Raw genomic sequence first — 16095 nt, forward strand, 5'->3', positions numbered from 1 at the left:
CTTTCTTTTGTGCCTTTGTCTATCATTTTATTTGTTGAATAAATGAATGAATCTTTCAGGACTTCCCTATCAATCCAGTAGTTAAGATTCCATGCTTTCACTGCAGGAGGAGTGGGTTTGATCTGTGGCCAGGGAACTAAGATCCACATGCCACATGGAGTGGCCAAAAAATTCAAATTTAAAAGTGAAAAAAAAAAAAAGAATCTTTCTGAGTCACTGTATTTTTAAACATATCTTTTGTATATTGCAAACAGCAGAGTTTTTTTTTTAATCTAATCTGAAAATATTTTAATTTTAATATTTTAATGAGTTCAGTCCATTTACAATTATTAATATGGCAAATGGATTCAGTCTAATTTGGAGATTATTATTTTCTGTTAAATATGTTTATATGAGCATTGCGTTTTTAAAATCTTTCACTATATCTTTCTGTGTTTTTCTAAACTGCAGTCTTTCAGATTTGGGGGAAGCTGTTTATGTTGGCATTATCTTGATTTTACCTTTGTATAATGCAGTTAGATAGTTCTTATTAGTTTTCTACTATAAATATCTGAAAACTAGCTTATATTCTCTCCCTTTCTCTTCAGTTGTCTCTGTGTATACCTTTGTGTTCTTAAGTATGTTCTAAATATGTGAAGTTGCACAAAGTCCACCTTTACGTAGCTCTGTGTCCCAGGCAAGTGAGCAAATGTTTCTCAGTCTCCATTTCTCATTCTTACAATTGGGAACATAATGCATGCCACATAAGATTACCTTAAAGGTAAAGTAGGGTATGGCAGGTTCTTAGCACAGCAGGAGCACACAGAAAGCACTCCATGAATGATTATCATTGATACTGAATATTGTAATTCATAAAATCCTTGAAACTCAGTATTTCCCAGGACCAGCAGATGGCACTGGATTCAAGAAAATGGATGTTCCTCTCACTCAGCACCCAAAACAGGGAAGATCTTTGTTTTCCCTTCCCCCTAGTCCTTTCTCTGGAGAAGGCAATGGCACCCCACTCCAGTACTCTTGCCTGGAAAATCCCATAGACGGAGGAGCCTGGTGGGCTGCAGTCCATGGGGTCGCTAAGAGTCGGACACGACTGAAGTGACTCAGCAACAGCAGCAGTCCTTTCTCTGCAGATTCTGATAACTCCACACTTCCTTCTGAGGCCCCACTGCCATTCAGAGGCAAGTGGCTGCCCCACTCAGCTGGGGCGTGAAAGACTTGGAGTTCAATATCGTTCCCACACTGGGCAGGGCAGACAGGGTGGGAGGTTGTTTGGGGACCCACAGTAATCTGAGAGTCTCCTAAGTTTCCTCTTCGCCATTCATATCTTGCTTCGGAAAGAGCAGCACATGGCTAAGTGGAAAGACTGAAGGTAAGTGACGAGAAGATGGGGAATTTAAGGGGTGGGAGTGAAATGGTGATGGGCAGTGGGAGGGGAAAATGAAAAGAACTAGAACTGGACTTCCCTGGTGGTCCAGTGGTTAAGAATCCATCTGCCACTGCAGGGTTGCAGGTTCGATCCCTGGTCTGGGAAGATCCCACGTGCTGTGTGGCAACCGCACACCACAACTACTGAAGCCAAGTGCCCTAGAGGCTGTGCGCTGCAGCAAGAGAAACCACCGCATCAGAAGCCCTTGCACCACAACTCGAGAGTACCCCACTCACCACAACTAGAGGAAGCCTGCAAGCATCAACCAAAACCCAGCACAGCCAAAAAATACATAATTTTTTTTTTTTAAAGAACCGGAACTCTGGACAAATCAGAATTACTAATGCTTGTGGTTACCAGGCAGAACATACTTGTAGGAGTTTGTTGAATACACTGTCGGGGAATGTTTTTCTGTGTCTCTGAAGTAAGTCTTACCTGGGACTGTCCCTCAAGGATAACATATGTTCATGACCCCTTCTGATCCTAAGGTCTGCTGCACCTTCCCGTATGCCCATCCAGATGCCTGAGTTTCCCTCCCAGCTCTCTGACTGATGGGCTCTGTGATTTCAGGCCCCTTTCCCTATCTGTAAAAGATTTGACAGCTATACTATTTTTAAGATGTCTTTCAAGTTTTAGGTTTTATGAATCCATGGGTGTAATTATACTGAGGTTCAGTTCAGTTCAGTCGCTCAGTCGTGTCCGACTCTTTTCAACCCCATGAATCACAGCACGCCAGGCATCCCTGTCCATCACCAACTCCCGGAGTTCACTCAGACTCACATCCATCGAGTCAGTGATGCCATCCACCCATCTCATCCTCTGTCATCCCCTTCTCCTCCTGCCCCTAATCCCTCCCAGCATCAGAGTCTTTTCCAATGAGTCAATTCTTCGCATGAGGTGGCCAAAGTACTGGAGTTTCAACTTTAGCATCATTCCTTCCAAAGAAATCCCAGGGCTGATCTCCTTCAGAATGGACTGGTTGGATCTCCTTGCAGTCCAAGGGACTCTCAAGAGTCTTCTCCAACACCACAGTTCAAAAGCATCAATTCTTCAGCACTCAGCCTTCTTCACAGTCCAACTCACATCCATACATGATCACAGGAAAAACTATAGCCTTGACTAGACAGACTTTTGTTGGCAAAGTAATGTCTCTGCTTTTGAATATGCTATCTAGGTTGGTCACAACTTTCCTTCCAAGGAGTAAGTGTCTTTTAATTTCATGGCTGCTGAGGTTACCAAAGAATTTTAATAGATCCTTTTCTCCATGAAGACTATAGTTCCCACAAGGTAGGGGATATAGAACTTATTATTCCTATTTTACAGATGGAGGAAGGACACTTGGTGGGGAGGGGAAAGAATCAGGCCAGTCTTCTCTCTCCCAATGCTTAATTCGCCCTCGGTGACATTTGAAAGGCTACTGACTCCAGTATTCTGGCCTGGAGAATTCCATGGACTATACAGTCCATGGGGTCGCAGAGAGTCGGACAGAACTGAGCGACTTTCACTTTCTCTCTCTCCCAATGCTTATCTCGCCCTCCGTGAAATTTGAACAATGAACAGGTGTGGAGCAGCAGGACAACCATGGATGAAGTAAAGGTTTGCACGCATAGGAAGTTATGTACTCTGGCCTCACCCTGATGCCAACAGTTGCCAGGCAGAAACAAACCCCAAACAACAAAAGTTCTGGGGAGTTCAGTGCTAGTCTGGAAAGTACCTGCCACTTCTGGGAAAGTGCAAGTTTCAGTTTTCTAAAAAAGAGCAAATGTAAGACCCTCCAGGAACCAGTGACATGTAGAGCTCTGGAATGTCAGTGATTTGTATGTGTAAGGAATATTGAGATGGAAGACAGTAGAGGAAGGAGATTTATTCATTTACCCATAACAGTTATTTATCATTCAGTGTGAACGGAGCCCTGTGCCAGGCAGTAGACATAAAGCTTAATAAGACAGATGGCCTCCCCTGCAGGGGCTCACGGTCTAGTTTAAGGATGGAGGTCGATGGTGGGGGTGGAGAATTTAATAGGGACAGTGAGAGAGGTGAGCCCCCGGAGCAGAGCAGCTGGAGCGCATGGAAAGGAGCTCTGAGACATCTAGAGAAGGATTCCTGGGAGACTTAAACCCTGCTGCTGCTGGTGAATCTTAAAGAACTAGGGCCTAAGGGGAGAGCCATTTTGGGAATGGCAGGGCGCGCCATATACAGAGGCACAAAGGTATCAGGAGGGCAGGAAGTTTATCATGGATGGAACGTCCTTTCCAAAAGGCAAAGCAGAGAGAAATGGGCTAGATAAGCTGTGTTTCTGGGGAAGAAATATCAGTGCAGAAAAGAGTAGGGACACAGGAAGGATTTTTCAGGAGTGATACTGCTTTACTTGTCCCCTAGAAAGAAAAATGACTTCATTAACAATGTCTGGAAGAGATGAACCAATGGTAGGGGAACCTCTTTGGACATGAGATCATTCCCTGGTGGCTCAGATGGTACAAAAATCTGCCTATGATGCAGGAGACCCAGGTTCGATCCCTGGATCAGGAAAAACCCCTGGAGAAGGGAATGGCTACCCACTCCAGTATTCTTGCCTGGAGAATCCCATGGACAGAGGAGCCTGGTGGGCTACAGTCCATGAGGTCATAAAGAGTCAGACACGACTGAGTGACTAACACTTTCACTTTCACAACACAATGAATGAAAGTTGTAACAATGGAATTAGAAGATAAGGGATTCAGAGCTGTTCACAACCAGAAGTGAAAGAGCTTTACGAGGTTTGATTATTCAGTAGACTATAACACAAGGTGCAATATAATTGGTTGAGAGTGTGGACTCCGGGGTCAGGCCTGGATTCCAAGTCCAATTCCACCACTGTGCAACCTTGGGAAAGTCCTTTAATCTCTTTGAGACTCAGTTTTCTCATACATACAATGGGTATAAGGGTAAACAACCTCAAAGGGTTGAGGATAAGCATTAAAAACGATAACACATGGAAAAGACTTTGCATATTTCCTACACATATTAAAACACTGTACACAGTAGCTGTTATCAAAATTTTATTAAAACCGTTAATTAGGGAACAGTGCTCTGCTCCCCCATATCCTAGTGGTCCCCAAAATATCAGACCCTGGTGGGAACTGACAAAAAGACAGGGAAGGGCAAACTCATGAATAGTTATGTATCTCAAAGAACAATCCAAAGACTGATCAGACAGCCAGCAAAATAGTCATGGTGATTATCTCTGGGACATGAAACAGTGCATAATTTTACTTTTCTCCTTCTCCTTTAGACTCTTTTCTCTTTTCTTTTCTCTTTTCTCCTTTAGACTGTCTCTATTGTCTAAATTTACTATACAAATGTATGCTATTTATGTAAGAAAAAATAGTTTTAAATATCTTCAAGATGCCACAATACAGTACTCAGCACCAGGCAAAGCTCTGTTCGTCAAGTAACTAAGGTTCCTGGATGCAGACAGATACCACGCCTCCCGTCCCCCGCCCTCCCACGGCCCCAGCAGAAGTACCCACGGTCTAAATCCAGCTCCAAAAACAACCAGCCAGGGGAACACACCCAGGGAAAGCCAAGGCAGGAGCTACTCCGGGTCGCTGAGATGGCCCTGGACGGGGCCGGCTGTGTCTGGGGTCTCCACGCTCCGGTTCTGCTGCACCAGCCAGGAGTAGAGGTCCTGCCCGTCCATGAGCTGCTCGGGGCCCTGCAGCCGCCCCTGCCTCAGCACCAGGACCTGGTCGGCGCTCTGAACCGTCTGCAGCCTGTGGGCGATCACCAGCACCGTGCGGGTCCCCTGTGCTCTCCAGTCCTGCAGCTGAAGGGGGAGGATCGCGATGCCCCGGGTGCCGGCTCAGAAGGGGCTGGAGGCCGGGGCCCACGGGGCTTAGGGGGAAGAGGCGTGAGCCACGAGAAGGTAGCACAGAGCAGAAGGGCAAGGTCAGCTGCCCTCCTCCCTCCGCGGGGCCAGGCAGCCTCAGAGGATCGGGGAGGTCCCCGCCCGGCCCCGGCCCCAAGAGGGGTCCCGCCGCCCCGCACTCACAGCCTGCTCACACTCCACGTCCAGGGCACTAGTGGCTTCATCCAGGATGAGGACGCGGGGGTCCCGCACGAGGGCCCGGGCGATGGCCAGGCGTTGCTTCTGCCCCACTGCCAGCTGGCTGCCTTTCTCCCCCACCTCTGAGGAGACCGAGAAACCCCCTCTCCTCAGAGGCAGGGGCCCAGACAACGCCCGCGTCACAGGCGCGGCTGGTACTTCCACGGGCACCGCTCCGGAGGACGAGCGCCCGTGGACGGGGGTGGGGCGGGGGACCTCCGCGGCGGCCGCTCCTCTGGGAACACAGGCTCCCGAGGGGGTCGGGAGAACACAGCGCCCACTTGGCGCGCGCAGGGGGCGACGCCGTGGCCGCAGGTACCTGTATCGAGCCCGAGCTCCAGCTCGCGGATGAACTCCTCCGCGCGGGCCGCCCGGGCCGCAGCCAGCACCTTCTCGTCGCTGCAGCCCTTCAGGCCGTAGGTGATGTTGTCCCTCACCGAGCCCGAGAACAGCACGGGCTCCTGCCCTACCAAGACCACCTGAGCGGAGGCGACGGGAGCAGAGGGCTGTGCATCATCCCCCGCGGCAGGGACCCGCCCTTCCTCCCCGCTCGCCCGGCTCACCACCGACCCCTTGGGTTCCCGCCCCACACCCTCCCCTGCCCTCTGCCCACCCTTCTCCGTCCTCCCCACCTGACGGTGCAGGTAGTGGTGCTCATACTCGGAGACCGGTTTCCCGTCCAGCAGCACCTGGCCCTCGGTGGGCTGGTACAGATTCTGCAGCAGCGCGGCCACCGTGCTCTTCCCAGACCCGTTAGGCCCCACCAGCGCCGTCATCTGCCCAGGACTCAGGGTGAACGTCAGACCCTAGAACAGCCGGGGAAGAGTCAGAGGCCTGCCCCTTCCCCCGGCCTCCCCTCTCCTTGGAGGCCGATCATCCGCGCGGGGAGTCAGGGGCCCAGTCTCCCCCCATCGGGCACCTGGAGCGCAGGCTGGTCGGGGCGACTGGGATACGCAAAGGAGACGTTCTGGAAATTCACCCTGCCCTGCAGAGTGGGTGGGGCCAGAGTCCCCGGTGGAGGCAGATCTGGCTTTCGGTCCAGGTAGCGGAACACCTTCTCGGCTGCCCCCACGTTGCTCAGCATGTCCCCAAACATGTACACCAGAGTCTGCAAAACAGGAAGGCGGGGCTCAGCTAAGCAAAGGCAGCTGGGCCACGAACCAGCTTCCCAGCTCCTCACACAGCCCGGCCACACTCCACCCGAGCTGGGCTTCTCCCCTTGTCCCAAAAAAGATCACCACCTTTAAATTTAAAGATTAAAAAAAAAAAAAAAAACTTTCTTAGAAAAGATTTTTTAACTGGAGAAAGGAATGGCAACCCACTCCAGTATTCTTGCCTAGAAAATTCCATGGACAGAGGAGCCTGGCGGGTTGAAGACTGGGATGCAACTGAGCAACTAACACTCACTTTCCTAAATAATGAGGCAGATGGCTTCCATATGAAATAATTAGTATAAGAGTCTAAAAAAAAGAAAAAGATTTTTACAAAAAATGTTGGCTGCCCCAGGTGGCAAGTGGGACCCTAGTTGCCCCACCAGGGATCAAACCCATGCATCCTGCAGTGGGAGCACAGAGTCCTAACAACTGGACTATCAGGAGTAAGTGTGCAATTTGACTCAAGATGGGCACCAACACCCCATTATTCCAATTTGTACTGTAAAGGATGGAGACATCTTTGCCCCTCCCATCCAGCATCACCTTCATCTCCAGACCTTTCCAGCTACTGTGCTGTGTTACTTGTACACAGCTGTCTAGCCTGGTGAGACAGGGACTCCTTAAATGCAAGCACTGTGCCCACCTCATCTTTGCAGCCACCAGACTGCCTCACACAGCTCTCCACACGTAAGAGGTGTTCATAAAAGTTATAAACTAAAGCCCAAGGTGCAGTAACTAATTACTTTTCAAAACTAGTTTATATAAGGAGGGTGTCCCAGGAGGCTCACTGGTAAAGAATCTGCCTGCCAATGCAGGAGACAAAGGTTCAATTCCTGGTCAGGAGGGCATGGCAACCCACTCCAGTGTTCTTGCCTTAATATCCCATGGACAGAGGAGTCTGGCGGGCTACAGTCCATGGGGTTGCAAACAGTCGGACAGGACTGAGCGAGTGAGCACACGTCTATAGGGAAAGAACTAAATACTCATTCTGCCTTTCCTAATCAAACTATACCCCTCAGCAGCTTATCAGCACATGAGAAGACATCTCCCCTGAGAGATGCATCCTGGCTAATAAATGAAGGAATGACAGAGTGTCACCATTTTTGCAACCCTGAATAATTCAATAGATCGTGACACTAAGCTTTATTGATTGTTGCCACCACAGATGTATATGAGAGAGGAAAAAAGAGATCAATATAATACATATCTCTATGAAACATGTGGAAATCTGACCACTGACTGTATTTGGTGAGGTTATTGTTAATTTTTGTGGTATGATCATGGCTTTGTGGTTATATATTTGTAATGTTTACATTTAGAGATACATATTTACAGATGAAACCATATCTTGCCTCTGATTCAAAGTAATATGGATGGGGAGAAGTCGGTGGGTGGTACAGATGAAATAACATTGGCCATGAGTTGATAACTGTTAGATGCTGGGAGATAAAAAACAAGGTCCCATTGTATAGCACAGAGAAGTATAGTCTATATCCTCTGATATATACACACAATTATATATTAAATAGATAACTAATAAGGACCTACTGTAGAGCACAGAGAGCTCTATTCAAAACCCTGTAATGACCTACATGGGAAAAGAATCTAAAAAAGAATGGAGATTGATTCACTTTGCTGTACACATAACGTTGTTAACCGGCTATATACCAATATAAAGTAAAAAGTTGTCTTTAAAAAGTTAAACAAAAAGTAAAAAAAAAAAAAAAGATGCTGAGTACAAGGAGGTTCACGTTTATAGATTTATCGTTTTCCTCTTTTTTTAACCCAAGTTTGAAATTTTAAATGACAATGAGTTGGGGTTATTTCAGTTTGTTTCTTTAAGGGGAACAAATAGAAACCAAAGGAGGAAAATGAGAGCACGCACAGCTCCCAACTCACCTGCATGTAGTCACCCACGTCCTCCTGGTAAAGCAGGAAGGAGAGGAGCCCGCCGCGGGTGAGGTCCCCGGCCAGGATCTGCTGCAACGCACAGTTCAGCAAGAGCACCTTCATTGCCAAGTGCAGCATCTGGAGGGAGAAGAAAGGAGAGCCTGAGGACCTTCCACTCTTTGGCCTCCCTGCCCCTATGACAAGACATTCCATCCAACACAAAAACACCTGTTATACCACATTCACTCGACTCTGTAACTATAATAAGTAATATAAACTTTGAAGATGTTGGAGCCAGGTGGCGAATGAAGGAGTAAATGGATGGATGCTTGACACAGAACGGTGAATGAACAAACGCAGACTTTTCTTCATTTAAGGATTTTGTGCTTTGTGCACAAAGGGGGTTGAAAACAGGAGAATGAGGTCTCCTGAAAAAACTAGGGGCTAGCAAATCGCTCATCACCTACCTTCCAACAGAGAAGAGACACATGAAAAAGATGGCACTGGCAAAGGCATCAGGAACCCCAAGGACCCCCAACACCAGCCCCCACCTGTGCCCCCCCTCCAGCCCTCAGCTTCCTCACCCTCTTTAAGAGCAGATAGAGGGCCTGTTCCAGGTCCCGTCGCCACCACAGCCGCCGGCATCGTTCAAGGGCCTCCTTATAGCGACAGACCTCTTGCTCTTCGGCTCCAAAACTGCGCACGGTCTGCAGCCCTCCAACCGACTCCCGCACCACCTGCCCAGCTTTCGCCGTGGCGTCCTGGATCTCCCAAAGGACTGCCTGGAACAGTGGGGCCAACGATGGAGCGGGCCAATTTGGCAGAAGACAGCCAACCCCCACAGCCCACTCCAGTCCCTTCATGCTAAGTGAAGTAAGACAGAGAAAGACAAATATTATATGATATTGTTTATATGCGCCATGTAAAAAAAAAAAATACAAGTGAATCTATACACAAAACAGAAACAGACTCACAGACATAAAAAATAAAAAAAAACCTTATGGTTACCAAATGTGGAGGAGGGGATACATTTGGAGTTTGAGGTTAACAGATATAAATCACTGACACAAAGTAGATAAGCAACAAGGATTTACTGTATAGCACAGGGAACCACATTCAACATCTGAAAATCTCTCCCTCTCCCCCCACTCCTCTCTCAAAAACACACACGTTCACATAAAGTCCCTGGGACGAGGTCTTCCCTGGGGATTCCCCAGCATCCGCACATACCTGATGGCGGGCACTGTACACCTTTTCAGCCGCTATCATGAGAGGCACCTCGAACAGAGAGAGGAAGGTGAGTCGAGGTGACAGGTTGAGCATGAAGCCGTAAAGTCCCAGCACTTTCACCAGGCTTCGAGACAGCACATTGGTGTTATAAGGAAGCCAGTTACTCATCAGTTTGGTATCCGAGCTCAGCCGGGAATTCAGCTCCCCTGGGCAGGACAGAGCAGGCAAGGAAACCATGTGTTGTAATGCAGAACCCCCAGAAATTCCATCCTGACCTCCCGATCATCTCACGGAGCCCCCCTTCCTTGCAGAGAGACAGGTCCCCAAAGAGAGGAAAAACAGCTCCCGGCCCTGGCACCAAGGATGCAGGCAGGCCCAGCTGGGTGCAGGTAGGCGGCAGTAGGTGGGCAAGGAACATGCAGGGGGACCCCAGACCTGCACCCCAGGCCTTACCTGTCTTAGTCTCTTGGAAGAAAGGGAGGTCCTGGTGCAGGAGGGAAGAGAAAAGCATCTCCCTGATCCGCAGGTTGATTCTGGACATGGTGAAGGTGAAGATGCTTCCTCGGCAGCCTGCACACAGACAGCTGTGGGGAAAGAGGGTTGGAGGATGAAGGAGAGAGAGATGCAGAGAGGAAGGGGGAGGGAAGGAGAAGAAAAAGCACAGAAGGAAAAGAAGTACAAAGTTGGGGGTAGTATATCAAGACAGCAGAAGAGAAACAAATAAGAGACACGAGGGGCAGGAATCAACAGAGGAAGGAAAAAAGAGGACCCAGTGAGCCTCATCCTAGTCCCAACCCCTACCAAGTAGTTTGTAGACAGCAGATTCCTGGCTGTGTTGAAAAACAAAAGGGAAAGTAAATACAGTGGGAAAGAGTAAAGATGCTGGAAAGAAAGGTGACAAGGCTCAGAGTAAGAGCTTCCAAGACTGACAAGATGAGTTAGGGAAAAAGGGTCAGGATGAACAAACATGCCCCCCACCCTGACAATAGGCTAACTGTGGAAACAAACATGAGCCGGGAGGTCAGATCAGAAAAGAGAAACAGAACTTCACGGAGATAAAAATGCTCACAGGCAACTGAGAGACATTCCATTCCACACAAAAACACCTATTGTACTACACTCACTCGTATCTGAACTATAATAAGCAATATAAACTTTGAAGATGTTGGAGCCAGGCGGCGAATGGAGTAAATGGATGGATGCTTGATATAGACGGTGAATGAACTCATACAGGCTTTTTCTTCATTTAAGAGTTTTGTGCTTTGTGCACAAAGGGGATTGAAAACAGCAAAGTGAGGTCCCCTGTAAAAACTGGGGGCTAACAAATCGCTCATCACCTACCTCCCAACAGAGAAGAGACACACGAAAAAGATGGCACTGGCAAAGGCATCAGGATCAAAGTCGCCCCCCAGGATGTCAATCACACGGCCAAAATAGTAAGGGATCACGGTCTCACCTGCAACAGCCAGGAGGGCCCAGTCAGAGTGCGGCTGCTGAAGGGCCTCCTCCCAACCCCCAAGTCCCTGCGCCCTCTCCCCACTCACCCAACACGGCCAGGGAGAGGAAGGAGAAGGCGGCAACCAGGAAAGGCAGGTCAGGCCAGGACAGCTTCAGCAGCCTCCACATCAAGACTCTGTTCTCCTGGCCCTGCCCCTCCGCCTTGGCTCCTGAAGGGCTCAGCACGGCCCACAGGGCCCTGCTCAGCCCCACTGCCCCATACCCCAGCAGCAGCCAGGCCCAGGTGGCTGCAGCCACTCTGACCAGAGGGGCGCTCAAGGCCCCCAGGACAAGAGCCCTCAGGGAGAGAAACAGGGGGTTCACCAGGCAGAGGATCGGAAGCAGTGCTTCCACACCCTCCAGCAGCCCTCCCAGCCTCAGCAGCCCCCAAAGTCCACCGAGTCGCAAGGCGCCCTCCAGCCACAGGCCGGGAAGCCCGAGGGGAAGTAGGGCCCCTAGGGGCCCCTGCAGCAGCCAGAGCAAGGCCAAGTCCGCCAGCAGCAGGGAGGCCCAGGGTCTCAGGTCCGGGCTCCGCATGGCGAGATCTAGGGATAGAAAAGGACAGAGGTGGCTTCCAGTCCCTATCCCCACTCCTACTCTGCCCAAGCGTCCGCTGGCTTCCCCCCGCCCCCTCCTTTTTTTTTTTTTTTAACCCTGTGCTGCCCTGAAAGATGCCCTGGGTACCCCGTCTCACCAGCACCCCCCTCCTAGGACCCAAGGCATTCGGCCTGACAGAGGGAGCTGGGAAGCCTGACCATCAGCAGCCTCGTCCTCTAAAACACGTCCCGTGACCCCCACCGCACACCCCGGCCCCGCCAGCCGCCGCCGAGTTCCCAGGGGCCAGACGATGCCCGCCGCGCTCCCCAGGCCCCGGGTCCAAAGGGGCGGGAGGCGGGGGCGCACGCGCGTGCCTGGCGGGCTGCGCCTGTGTCAGCGTTCCAGGTTTCCACGCGCACAAGCTCACCAGTGGCGGCTCCCGAGCTCTTTGCTGGCGTGCCGAGGGCTGAGCTCTGAGGTCCCCTCGCGCGGCCTCCGCTCCGTCTCGCTTCTTTTGGCAGGCGAGGCTCCCCCAGCCGGGGGCGGCCAGGCTCCTGGGCTTTCGCTTTTGCTTTCGCTTCCGCCTCGGCAGCCGCCGCCTGGTTGCGCGCCTGGCGGCCGGCCGGGGGCGCGCGACACCCGCGGAACGCAGGACCGGTGCCCGAGGCCGGCTCCGCGTGCCAGGGCGAGTCTACCACCCTCAGCCACAAGTACTCTGTCGTAGGAAACTACTGCACTTCTTAAAACTACGGTTAAGTAAGATGACGCTGTTTCAAGGATTGGGATGCTTTGCAATTGAAGAACCGCTGGATTTTCTTACCTCCGCTCTGAGGTGACTGCAGCCATGAAATTAAGACGCTTGCTCTTTGGAAGAAAAGCTATGACCAACCTAGACAGCATATTAAAAAGCAGACACATTACTTTGCCAACAAAGGTCCGTCTAGTCAAAAATATGGTTTTTCCAGTAGTCATGTATGAATGTGAGAGTCGGACCATAAAGCTGAGCGCCGAAGAATTGATGCTTTTGAACTGTGGTGTTGGAGAAGACTCTTGAGAGTCCCTTGGACTGCAAGGAGATCCAACCAGTCAATCCTAAAGGAGATCAGTCCTGCATATTCATTGGAAAGACTGATGCTGAAGCTGAAATTCCAATACTTTGGCCACCTGATGCAGAGCTGACTCATTGGAAAAGACCCTGATGCTCAGAAAGATTGAAGGCAGGAGGAGAAGGGGATGGACGACAGAGGATGAGATGGTTGGATGGCATCACTGACTCGATGGACATGAGTTTGAGTAAGCTCCGGGAGTTGGTGATGGACAGGGAGGCATAGCGTGCTGCAGTCCATGGGTTGCAAAGAATCAGACACGACTGGGTGACTGAACTGAACTGAGCTGAATTGAGCCTATTTTGAGAACAGCCCTCTTTCCCCCATCCAAGTTCCAGTTGTGGGATCTTGGGGTTAAAAAAAAAAGAGAGCGGAGACCAAGTGAGAAACAAGCAGGACTTCTGCAAAACAGAAGGCCCCTCCACTCTCACCAGGACCTGTGTGAGTTTCCACCTGCAGATTCTTATCTGAGAAGGCACTCACCCTACATCTTCATGTCTTCCTCAGCAGAGCTCCTGAGCAAGCACGTGCTCAGAAGCCTCTAAATGTGTGCCTCAGTTATTTGGGGAATGCCTTCATCATATGAGGAAAGTGGGCTTTGTTTCTTGGTCTACTCTAACACTGATTAGCTCAGTAATTGGGTTTCTATAGGTCCTACCAGACCCAGAGCCCATTTGTGGAACATGCAACTGGGTTTATTCCAGAAATAACTCTTCTAGTTGAAACTACCTCCCAGACTCAAAATGTCCCCCAAGGGAGGACCACTTGAATTCCAAACCACCCTCTTGGAATGTTGTTGGCACAATTACCATGAGTCACTTCAAATTTAGATTTGAAGTTAGGAAATTATTTAAACTTCTCCAACCCTGTTCATTCTGGAATTTTAAGGATCTCTCTCTAATTAAAAAAAAAAAAAAAACAACTCCACACTCAGCTGCTTTCTACTTACAGGCTTTTCTCTTGATTAATTCTCCTGGGAAAGTGACACTGTGCTGCTTCTCCCTGCAGGCCCAACATAATTCAGAGAATCTCACAGTGGGGACCTCCCTAGCTGTCAAGTGGGACGTTTCTAATCCAGGAGACGTGGTTCGATCCCTGGTGAAATGATTTTAATATTTAATAGAGGATTATCTGGCCTGATTTCAATAGACAGTCATTAAAAGAAGAGAAATAGAAACAATTGAGAAAATTGAACAACAAGTACATCACCAAATTGGGCTAACCAACATTCCGACTTAAACAGCTGGGAAGTCCCTCATTAACAGCAATCTGGAATCCTAGTTAGGAAAAGTTCCCGAGTGGTGCATCCACCCCACGAGTGAGACTTCGAATTGCAGTTTCCGGGGCTCCTGATTATAATTCCAAACCATAGACTGATATCATCATGAGTTTGTGTGCAAAAATACCTTTTTATAATGCTGTTTCTTTTACCTTGTGAGTCATAGGATTTCATTATATCTTGGGGGATTGGCCAGACCTCCAGGGGCTCAAGAATTCCAAGGTGCACCCCTTTCTCTTTTTTTAATATAATTTTATTTTTGGTTATTTTTGGCTGTGCTGGGTCTTTGTTGCTGCTCAGGCTTTTCTCTAGTTGTGGTGAGTGGGGGTACTCTCTAGTTGCTTGTGTGGGCTTTTCATTGCAGTGGCTTCTCTCGTTGCCAAGCACAGGCTCTAGGGCAGGAGGGCTTCGGTAGTTGTGGCTCCCGGGCTCAGCAGTTTGGCTCCGGGCTCTAGAGCACAGGCTCAGTGGCTGCAGCACTCGGGCTTAGTTCCTCTGAGACACGTGAGATCTTCCTAGATTGGGGATCAAACCCGTGTCTCCTGCATTGGCAGGTGGATTCTTCACCACTAAGCCACCAGGGAAGCCCCACCATTATCTTTATTTCAAGTGCCACCTGACTTGCTCTGCTTGAAGACAGCCACGGAATTGGGCAGTGTCCAGGCAGGTCAGAAGCAGGTCAGAGGCCTGCTCTCCTGCTTCTGAAGCCTGAACAAGACTACCTCCACTTTAATTTCCCTAACAGTCAGGGGACTAAAATCCCACATACCATGCAGCACAGCCGAAAGAAAAAGGAAATCTTACTATGCCTGTCTCATCTTTCTAACCGGTTACTTTTTCCTCATTTTTTCCCAACTTCAGGGAAGCCTCCTTTATCTCCTCTTCCACTTCAATCACAGTCTTGTCATCTTGCAATGAGTGTGACCCATCATGAAACTGAATGGCTAACGTGCATCTTTTCATGTAATATCCACTCCACAGGAGGGAAGCGGGCAGGGCCCAACCTTTAAAGGAATGAAGGAGCCCAAGGACATAACACAAACTGACTGAACCAAACAGGTCCAAGATGGTGGACAAGTCGACTCACCCTAGATCTTGATCCTAGGTGAATGCTCACTGTAACACATAATCCAGGTAAATGACACTCCCACAAGGTGCCATGACAGTTCCAAGATCAACCAGCAAAGACCCATATGTGGGTGGGGGCCCAGTTCCTGGAAATCTCCACCCATTCCCCAAAATAGTTGGAATAATCCTCCCACTCATTAGCCTATGAAGTTACCCAGCCCATGAAAGCTAACCGTACTACGTTTCAAGCCCATTCTTGCCTTCTGAGATGGCCCACACTCCATCTGTGGAGTGTGTTCCTCTCTGAATAAATCCACTTCTCATCTATCACTTCGTCTCTCACTGAATTCGTTCTTCAACGAGACGTCAAGAACCTGAGCTCCATTAAGTCCTTAAGCCAGGTGTGTGATCTGTCGGAAGATTCTGAGTTTTGTCTGGGTTCACACCCTGGCCACGTGTGTTCGAGTCCCAACCTGAGGTGAACGGTTTCATCTCCGTGGGGCTATATGAGGTAAATGGGGCTGTGTTCACAATTCGTGCACACATGTGAGGAGGAAACTTGTTCCTCCCATTCTAACGCAGTTAAAAACAGGTGTTCCAAGTGCCCTCCTCCAACATATCCAAACCATTAACAAGCAGCCACACAGGAGCCGCCTGGTTGAGAGCCCGCAGAAAGGACCCTAACCTTGGTTAAACACAGATAACACAGCCTTCCAGCGGTCCTGGAGGAATGAGAGTGGAAGCCCGGGAGAAATATTTGGTGAGGCCCCATTTCTGAGGCAGGGGTTTCTCTCTTCTCAGGAAAAACCTGTCTCTATTTCCTGTCC

The 16095-nt window shown here is 49.6% G+C and overlaps 1 protein-coding gene and 1 long non-coding RNA gene across 3 annotated transcripts; one reads left to right on the top strand and one right to left on the bottom strand.

Annotated features, from left to right (window-relative positions):
• Positions 1–4448: 4448 nt before the first annotated feature.
• On the bottom strand, positions 4449–12407 carry TAP2 (transporter 2, ATP binding cassette subfamily B member). 2 transcript variants are annotated; one of them, XM_061397850.1, is made up of 12 exons: positions 12243–12407; positions 11326–11823; positions 11123–11237; positions 10235–10365; positions 9782–9987; positions 9136–9333; positions 8561–8689; positions 6427–6615; positions 6140–6313; positions 5827–5986; positions 5454–5590; positions 4449–5228 (listed from the first exon to the last, which is right to left on the bottom strand). In XM_061397850.1, exons 2-12 carry the CDS (start codon positions 11813–11815, stop codon positions 4998–5000), a joined length of 2160 nt encoding a protein of 719 aa, XP_061253834.1. In that variant the 5' UTR covers positions 11816–11823; positions 12243–12407; the 3' UTR covers positions 4449–4997. The 2 variants fall into 2 exon arrangements, with proteins under 2 accessions (XP_061253834.1, XP_061253835.1); XM_061397851.1 differs by lacking the exon at positions 12243–12407 and adding an exon at positions 11973–12137.
• Positions 12408–12512: 105 nt separating this feature from the next.
• LOC133236074 (uncharacterized) lies at positions 12513–15598 on the top strand. The gene is made up of 2 exons (XR_009732719.1): positions 12513–13362; positions 15182–15598. It is a non-coding gene; the product is annotated as an uncharacterized LOC133236074 (long non-coding RNA).
• Positions 15599–16095: the final 497 nt, after the last annotated feature.

The sequence above is a fragment of the Bos javanicus genome, chromosome 23 (genome assembly GCF_032452875.1).
Source record: "Bos javanicus breed banteng chromosome 23, ARS-OSU_banteng_1.0, whole genome shotgun sequence".
Lineage (NCBI taxonomy): Eukaryota > Metazoa > Chordata > Mammalia > Artiodactyla > Bovidae > Bos > Bos javanicus.

Bases quoted from the DNA above. Each gene is read 5' to 3' on its own strand.
- TAP2 (XM_061397850.1), bottom strand. From the start codon at position 11,815: ATGCGGAGCCCGGACCTGAGACCCTGGGCCTCCCTGCTGCTGGCGGAC. The intron at 11,238-11,325 runs GTGAGTGGGGAG...TGGCTGTTGCAG, and splicing joins CCTCTCCCTGGCCGTGTTGG to GTGAGACCGTGATCCCTTAC. The intron at 9,334-9,781 runs GTATGTGCGGAT...CCACTGTTCCAG, and splicing joins TGTACAGTGCCCGCCATCAG to GCAGTCCTTTGGGAGATCCA.